Source organism: Alligator sinensis, unplaced genomic scaffold (genome assembly GCF_000455745.1).
Source record: "Alligator sinensis unplaced genomic scaffold, ASM45574v1 scaffold1334_1, whole genome shotgun sequence".
In the NCBI taxonomy this organism is placed as follows: Eukaryota; Metazoa; Chordata; order Crocodylia; family Alligatoridae; genus Alligator; species Alligator sinensis.
Window position 1 is genome coordinate 272,881 of NW_005842872.1, and position 7,933 is coordinate 280,813.

Here is a 7,933-nt window from a genome sequence, read left to right on the forward strand (position 1 = left end):
GTTTCAGATGGTACCGATCTTCTTTGTTCCTGAGTATCCCTCATGGCTGCTGCCCCCTTCCTCCTGGGCAGTCCTTAACTTATATAACCCTTGTTAAAAAGCCTAAGAATCACTGTGTTAGGCAGACACTCGTGGGGCAGATCCTTCCTGGGGCTGGACAGGGTGCGATCTCTGGAGGCCATGCCAGCCTGGCTGCTTTTGGATTCCCATAGTAATCCCTGCCCTCTGCTCTATGCCCCCCTCCTGGGGTCAGGCACTTGCTCCTGGGCAGCCCCTGGCAATGGGGTGGCTGTGTGGGGGTCCCTGGGGTGGCTGATGTTGGGTGGGAGGCACGTGCCATTGCAGCGCAGGTGGGGCCCCCTCAGCATCCAGCCCGGTCCTGTCTCAGGGGTCACTGCCCTCTGGCCTTGCAGGCATCCTTACTCGGGGCGGGAGGTGCCCATCTCCAATGGGTCTGGCTTCGTGGTGTCCCCAGACGGCCTAATCGTAACCAATGCCCACGTGGTGGCCAATCGGCGGCGGGTGCGGGTGAAGCTGGCCAGCGGGGAGCTCTACAATGCCGTAGTCCAGGATGTGGACCCCATGGCTGACATCGCCACCATCAAGATCGAGCCCACGGTGAGTCCAGGAGGCTCGGGCCAAGGATGCCCCCTGGGCACACAGCCTTTACCTCGGCGTGTCTTGGTCCATGGCCCCACTGACCCCCCTTTCTCTCCCAGAGCCCTCTGCCCACCCTGCCCCTGGGCCACTCCTCGGACGTGCGCCAGGGGGAGTTTGTCGTGGCCATGGGCAGCCCCTTCTCCCTGCAGAACACAATCACCTCCGGCATCGTCAGCTCAGCACAGCGGGGCAGCAAGGAGCTGGGGCTGCCTGGTTACAACATGGAGTACATCCAGACCGATGCTGCCATTAATGTAAGAGGAGTGTGGGTGGGTTGGGGGGGCCTGCGGGCGGGGGTCTGACTGACTGCCTCCCAGTGCCCAGTCAGACTGTAACACCCTTATTGAGGCAACCTGGGGAGGGTCAGGATGTGCTGAGGTCTGCTAGGGCCGTCTGGGGAGAGCCAGGGGCTGCCCGGGCATTGGCTGCGCCTCTGACCCCCGCAGGCCATCGGGAGCCTCTCTCTGTGTCTGTGCCGTGGGCAGTGCTGGTGCTGGCTGGGAGCATTTCCCCCACAGCCTGACTCCCCCTTTCTCTCCTGCTGCAGTATGGGAACTCCGGGGGCCCCCTCGTCAACCTGGTAGGTGCCGCTGCTCGTGCCCCAGCCCGATGTCAGGGGTGTGGTGTCCCCTGCCTATGGGGAGCTGTGCCAGGGCATGGGCAGCCCCCTGCATGCTGTGTGGGAGGAGGGGGTGCAGGGCTGTGCTGCTCTGGGGCTGGGGCAGACACACTTTGATCTGTGTGGTAAAGGGTTTGGTCAGTTCTTCAGTGGGGCCTGGGCTGGCTCACCCCCAGCCCCCAGGCGGTGCCTGGCACGGTGTCCTCTCCTGCAGGACGGCGAAGTGATCGGTGTGAACACGATGAGGGTGACCTCGGGCATCTCCTTCGCCATCCCCTCAGACCGGCTCCGGGACTTCCTGGAGAAGGGGCGGCAGCGCCAGAGTGAGTGTGGGGGGCAGGCTGTGGTGTGCCGGGGGATGGGGACAAAGTGCCAAGGGAGTGGCCACAGCACCTTCAGACCAGCTGAGCGGGATGGGCCGGGCTCTTGCCAGCAGGTTGCCCTGGCGTTGGCCCTGGACAAGACCCGAGGGCCTGGGCTGCTGGGATGAGGGGGAAGTGGAGTCCTGGTCTCTTTGCAGCCCTGACACCCTCTGGTTGTCCCCCACAGGCTCCCAGTTTGGCAGCGAGGCGGTAAAGCACCGCTACATTGGGGTGATGATGCTGACACTGACACCCAGGTACGAGCAGGCTGCTGGGGCTCCAGGGCACTCGGGGCCAGGTGGCCAAGTTCTTACGTGAAAGCCACGTGGAAAGGGAATCCTGCCCTCCCCTCCTCCCAGACTGCAGAGGTTCCTGTCGGAGACCTGGGCCCTGCAGCTAGAGAGATCCTGTGTATTACCTCGGGCCCTCCCACCTCCCTGAACTGGCTGCTCCTGCTTAGCCAAGTGCCATGATGTCAGGTGCCCCTGGGATATGAGCCCCCAATGACTGCCTCTTGTTGCCCGTGAGACCTGCCATGGGGCGGGAGGATGGCGTCCAGTGGCGCCTGCTCGCTCCAGGGCTGGGCTCCAGGCCCCACACAGGGCTCTGCATTTCTGGGTGCAGAGACCTCTCCCCACCAGTGCCTGGGCCCAGGGTGTTGGGTGTGGTGGCCAGGCCCCAGGTCTGTCTCTGGGGTTGAGCAGGACCAGCTCAACAGGAGGGTGTAGGGCCAGAGCCACAGGATGCAGCTGCCCCCCCCCCCCCCAAGCGCCCTCCGGGACCCTGGGCTCGGCATGGGCTGGGCACTGCTTGTGCCAGGGCTTGGGCTCTGCTCCTGCTGGACTTGCCCCAACGGGTGTGTGGCGAAGCCTGTAGGCCCCACGTTGGCGTCAGCACTGCTTGTCCTCTGGGTGTGGGCACCTCATCTGTACCTCCCTTAGTATTCAGGTTCCTCAGGCTGCCGTCTGCAGTGGCTGGAGATGACACCGGCGGGTTGTGCTGGGGAGGAAAGTGGGCAGCCAGCACGGAGCCTCCATGGGTCTTGGGGCTGCAGAGGGGCAGGAGGGTTTGTTGCCCAGCTTGTGTCCGCTGGGGTCAAAGCCGTGGCTCCCTGCGGTCTCCCCCAGCACTCTTCCTCCCTCTGGCAGGCTGGCAGCCGCACCCAGCACCTGGGGAGGAGGGAGCCAGGGCCTCGTGCCTTCCAGTGACGCGGCTCTGACTCTGTCCTCCCTGCAGCATCCTGGCTGAGCTGAAGCGGCATGACCCCAACTTCCCCGATGTTGCCTCTGGCATCCTCATCCACAGGGTCATCGTCGGCTCCCCAGCCCACCAGTAAGCACCGGGGGTGTGAGGGATGTCCACCCTGTAGCCTGGGCTGGGTCTGACCTGTGGGGTGGGGGGGAAAGGGTTGCCAGCCCCAGCCCTGGCTGTGGGGCAGACTTGGTACCTGGTGCCTTGTGGTTACCTCGAAGCTGCCCCCAATCCCAGCGGAGCTGCCCCCTCGGCAGCCTGCGTGTCCTGGGATCATTGGCACGTGTGCACATGTTGGCAGCTTGTTCAGGTGAGGGACCACTTGAAAGCAGCCCTTGTCTGCAGGCAGGGAGCCAGAGTAAGGGGCTCTGGCCATCTTCCCCTGTATCCTCCCATGCTCTGTCTCCACAGGGCGGGAATGAAGGCCGGTGATGTGTTGCTGGAGATCAACAAGCAGGTGGTGCGGTGTGTTGAGGACGTGTATGAGGCGGTGCGCATGCACCAGAGCCTGGACATACTGGTGCGGCGCGGCTTTGACACCCTCCTGGTCCACGTCACGCCCGAGACTGCCGAATAGAGGCCAGCAAAGCACGGCACGGCACAGCACGGGCTGCCCACGGTGGGGACTGGGCACCCCAGGCTCCTCAGCACAGAGTCACCCATCCCTGGGCTGGGACTGGATGGGGGCAGGCAGCACCCCCGCAACGCCTGCTGTACTCAGAGATGGAGAGTGACTTGCAGAGACTGGCAGCCTTGAGGCAGGGTCTGGCTTGTGTGGGGTTGGGCAGGGCCAGCCTGGTGCGGGGCTGGCAGTGGGAGGGAATGGAGGCTGCTCTCAGTCGCCTTCACTGCAATAAACCATTTCCTAGGAGCTGTGTGGGTGCCTGTCCTTCCCCAGGCAGCAGACGGCTGCGGCCCCACTGCAACATTTGTCCTTTGCGGGCTTCGTGCTGGGACATGGTTGGGGCAGTGTTGCCAGCCCGTGTAGCTGCCCAGGGGGTCTCTCCCTTGCCTGCGTGGGCTGGTGCTTGGGGATTGCTGTTTCCCTCCCCTCGGTGCTCTGCCCCCGTCCTGTGCGTGTGAGCCAGGGTGGGTGTTGGCTGCGCTCTGCCCTGGGATTGCGGCCTGCACTGTGCAGGCTCCCCCTGCCCCTACAGGCATCACAGCAGGAGCAGAGCGCCCCCCACACACCCCCTTCCTGGCACCAGGCCCCGGTGGAGGCATTCAGTGCCCTGAACAGAGACCTCTGGCTCCAGCCCCAGCCTTGGCAGGAAAAAGCTGCCTCAAATCACTTCTACTCGCTGCACTTCAGGGCAGGCTTTGCCCCGTGGGCGGGCTGGGGAGAGGACAGGCCTCCCTTGGGCAATGAGTTTTGAGCTGCTCTTGCCTTTAGCATGGGAAGGATCAGCTGCAGCGTCTGGTCCCCGCCCTGCTCTGTCCCCCCTGCAGCCACGAGTCACTCTCCCATGCACGCTGCCCCGGCCCCGGCCCCGCTTCCCTCGGCTGCAGCTGGCGCATGGGGCCCCTGCGGGGCTGCTGGGTCAGAGAAGCTGCTTGCTCCCAGGTCCAGCTCTGGCCTGGCTCCACTGCCAGCAGCTGGGGCAGGGACTTGGGCGCACCGAGCGGCTTGGGTGTGCCCGGTTCTGCCGGCACCAAGGGCTGCTGTGTGCACTGGGGCTGGGGCCAGTGTGATGTTTGCAGGCTGCTGTGACTCAGGGCTCCCCCCGCCCTGGGAAAGCAGCCCAGGGAACAGGCTTGTCCTTTCAGCGCCGGCTTGGCCCCCGCCGTGGAATGTGCTCCGGGGCGGGGGGGGGTGGTCTGCGGCTGCGAGGGGAAATAGCAAAGACGTCGGCGCGTTCCTCTGCACAGCTGCCCTGGCAGGGCTGTGTCTGACCCTCCCAGCTGCAGGAAGCGGGCTTGGTTTGTCCCTCCTTGATGCAACCTCCTCACCCGTGCGGGCCCAAGCTGGACGGGATGGGGGGGCTGCTCCTGCTGGCCCTGGGAGCCTCCCTTGGTGCTTGACTGGTAGGAGAAGGCTTCAGGCTCCAGCTGCCCCCTGCACCAGGACACAGTGCAGGGCTCGGCGCATCATCTGAGCCAGGCCTAGCAGTGCCAGGGGTGGGGCGCACATGGCTGGTGGGGCAGACAGCAGCCAGAACAGGAATGAGCTGCCCACCCATGGGAAACAGTCAATTTTATAGAGAAAATATAATTACATTGAGGAGCTGGGGGCGTGTGGGGCAGCAGGCCCTGGAGGACCGTGTCCATGAGCCGTGGTCGCTGCCACTGCAGAGCGCGTGGAGGTGCCAGCCCTGCCCCGGGGCGCGTGGGGCACCTGCCAGGAGTCCATTGCGGGGACGAGGCGGGTGACGGCTGTATCTGTGCCCCAGCCTGTGTTGCTGTGGCTCCCTGGCCTTGCCTGCTGCCAGTGCTGGGCCCACGGCTCTGTGGCCGGGGGTCCCGGCACGTCCCCTTTGCCCAGTGCTGATGGAGGGAGCCCCAGCCCTGTGGCCAGGCCGGGGGGCAGTGAGGGGCAGCGGTGCACTCGCAGCCCAGCCCCAGGCTGCCGGCTGGTGTTGGCAGGGTCGTCTCTGCTGGCAGGGCCAAGCCGTGGGCGCTACACGACCTGGTTGTTCAGCTGTCCCGGGTACTGCTCGAAGCGCCGGTTGGCCTCCTCACTGAAGGCATCGCCTGGGCAGCACAAGTGGGGTCCAGCTTCAGGGGGGCTGTAACCCTCTGCCCCCAGCCCGCCCTGCCCGCAGCCCCCACACCGGAGGCTCCCAGCCCAGGCACCCACACCCATCCCGTGTTACCGATGTGGCAGTTGTGCACCCAGATGCGATGCCCATCGTATTTGCAGTTGCACTTCATGGCATTGTTGGTGAAGTCACTCTCGGCCACCTCGAAGTTGGGGTTAATCACCACCTGCGGGGAGGGTGCCAGGTCGCCTCATGGTGCTGCATGCATGGCCTAGCCCATCACCTGCAGCTCTGTCACAGTCCCCCCCCCAAAACCCATGTCTGGGTGGGTTTGGACAGAGCTGATCCTGCCTCAAGCAGGGCTTGGAGTAGAAGTGACCCCGCAGCCCCCCGCCAGCCCCGCAGCGCTGGGATTTCTAGGGTCCCCATGACTCCTCTGGGTTTGCCTCCTCCGGGGTAGGGGAGCGGCGAGGGCTATGGGGCAGGCGCCGCACCGTACCTGCAGGATGTAGTTGCCAGGCTTGACGTCGGTGATGTCAATCCACTGGCAGTCGATGTCGTGGCGGTACAGGTCCCAGCAGCCCACCGTGATGCCCTGCTCCCCAAAGTTCGCGCACTCGTACCTCTTGGCCACGTCTGCGGGAAGTGGGGGTGAGTCGCGGCCCTCCCCCTGCCCTGGCTGCCCCCCAGGCCCAGTGTGCAGGGAGTGTGGAGCAGGGGCCGTGGCTGCTCACACCTGGTGGCACCCACCTTCCTCGCACTCGGTGTCCTCCAGGCAGAAGCTGGCCTTGTGGCCCTCGGCCACCTTGGTGCCGTTGGGTGTGAGGATGTCGTAGTGTGTGAAGATGTCCATGCTGTGGTAGTGCCTAGGGACCACAGGGCCAGGTTGCGGGGGGCTCCAGGCTGGTGCGGTGCAGCCCCACACGTGTGGGGGCGTGTGGACGTGTCCCAGAGCCGCGCTGGCCATGGCCCTGCCCCCCACACATGGCTCCCAGAGCATGGCTGGACCCCAGAGCACGTGTGCCACTCGCCAGGGCCCGTGGTGGGATTATCACCCCCCATACCCTGGTACCTGCTGCGGCATCTCCCATGGACCCCGTGGGATGGGGCCAAAGCTGCACCAGGCTCATGGTGTGGGGGTCCTGCCCCTTGGCCCCACCAGCAGCCTGTGGCACCTGGGCAGGAGCCAGCCTGCCACGGGCACCAGGGCCGTGGCCCAAGACCCCCCCCAGTCATGCCCCTCGCTCCCTGGGCCCAGCCCCACCACCCTGCTTGGCTCAGTGCCCCTTCCGCCCCGTGTGTCCCAGCCCCCAGCCCGGCCCCAGGCGTTACCCGTGGCACTCATGCCAGACCCAGGAGTGGCGCCCGGCTTTGGGGCGGAAGTCAGCGCGGCCGTTGTTGTGGATCTGGGAGGAGAAGCGCAGCAGGCGCCGGTGCCCGTAGGGCCAGTTGGCGTGGCGGGCGGAGCTGGCCAGGCAGTTCTCCTCGGCCGCGCAGTACAGCATGTGCAGCGGCCGGTCCTCGATGTAGGCCGTCTCCTGCACCAGTGCCGCGTGCAGCAGCAGGTCCGAGGCCGCTGCAAGGCAGGGGAGGGTCAGTGTGTGGGGTGCAGCCCCCCGCCCACTGCGCACCCTGCCCTCGCTCTCCCCCCAGCCCCCGCTGCTTCAGGACCCCCCGCCCAACGCCCCTGTCCCACACTCACTCTCGGAGCAGATGACACCGGCGGCGAAGCGGGTGCCCGTGTTCCTGCAGTTGACGTGGCCGCTGTGATGCCGGCAGTGGCTCAGTGACATCTCGTGGCCAGCGCACTTGACACCGCTCAGCACCATCTCTGTCACGTTGCTGGCATCCCAGTACCACGTTTCCTGGGGGAACATGTGGCTCAGAGCAGGGCCGGACTGGGCCACGGCCACAGCCATGGCTCTCGGCCCTGGACAGGACATGGCCACAGCAGCACCGGGCCCTATGTGCAGCCTCCTGGTGCAAGCTATGTGCATGTGGTGCAAGACACATCTCCTCCTCCCGTGGCCCCAGAACCAGCCCCGGGGGTCTCTCCTGCTGGTATCAGCCACAGCCGGGACCCCGCTGGCTCCTCGCGCCCACGCCCAGGCCGGCCAGGGCATAAGTGAGCCCCAAGCCCCTGCCCTACTGCCACGGTGACCACGAGGGAGACCCCGCCACCGTGGCCCAGACTCTGTGGCTGCCTGTCACTGAGCTGGCAATGATGCCATGCTCCCCACCGACATCCCGAGTGAGGCCTGTGCCCCCAGCACCGCATCACCTGCCCTACGACAGGGCTCAGGCCCGGACCCTCTGGTCCAGCCCAGCCCCCAGCGGCACCT

The 7,933-nt window shown here is 65.9% G+C and overlaps 2 protein-coding genes across 3 annotated transcripts in view; one reads left to right on the plus strand and one right to left on the minus strand.

Moving 5' to 3' along the window:
- The first annotated feature begins 6 nt into the window (after positions 1-6).
- Positions 7-3,763, plus strand: HTRA2 (HtrA serine peptidase 2). 2 transcript variants are annotated; one of them, XR_003091818.1, is made up of 7 exons: positions 7-618; positions 720-914; positions 1,208-1,240; positions 1,463-1,602; positions 1,829-1,898; positions 2,878-2,973; positions 3,304-3,441. XR_003091818.1 is itself a non-coding variant. In XM_006035730.3 (7 exons), exons 1-7 carry the CDS (start codon positions 181-183, stop codon positions 3,467-3,469), a joined length of 1,107 nt encoding a protein of 368 aa, XP_006035792.2. In that variant the 5' UTR covers positions 7-180; the 3' UTR covers positions 3,470-3,763. The 2 variants fall into 2 exon arrangements, 1 of the variants encoding a protein (XP_006035792.2); XM_006035730.3 differs by having other exon boundaries at positions 1,494-1,602; positions 3,304-3,763.
- Positions 3,764-5,076: 1,313 nt separating this feature from the next.
- Positions 5,077-7,933, minus strand: part of LOXL3 (lysyl oxidase like 3) — a 22,774-nt gene continuing 19,917 nt past the window's right edge. Inside the window, exons 9-15 of the mRNA XM_025191908.1 lie at positions 7,695-7,716; positions 7,294-7,456; positions 6,924-7,167; positions 6,342-6,457; positions 6,091-6,227; positions 5,706-5,817; positions 5,077-5,583 (exon numbers count right to left, since the gene is read on the minus strand). Coding sequence (XP_025047693.1) covers positions 5,510-5,583; positions 5,706-5,817; positions 6,091-6,227; positions 6,342-6,457; positions 6,924-7,167; positions 7,294-7,456; positions 7,695-7,716 — 868 coding nt within the window. The 3' untranslated portion in view covers positions 5,077-5,509. The remainder of the gene's footprint in view (positions 5,584-5,705; positions 5,818-6,090; positions 6,228-6,341; positions 6,458-6,923; positions 7,168-7,293; positions 7,457-7,694; positions 7,717-7,933) is intronic.

Bases quoted from the DNA above. Each gene is read 5' to 3' on its own strand.
- HTRA2 (XM_006035730.3), top strand. From the start codon at position 181: ATGCCAGCCTGGCTGCTTTTGGATTCCCATAGTAATCCCTGCCCTCTG. The intron at 915-1,207 runs GTAAGAGGAGTG...CTCCTGCTGCAG, and splicing joins AGACCGATGCTGCCATTAAT to TATGGGAACTCCGGGGGCCC. The intron at 2,974-3,303 runs GTAAGCACCGGG...CTGTCTCCACAG, and splicing joins GTCGGCTCCCCAGCCCACCA to GGCGGGAATGAAGGCCGGTG.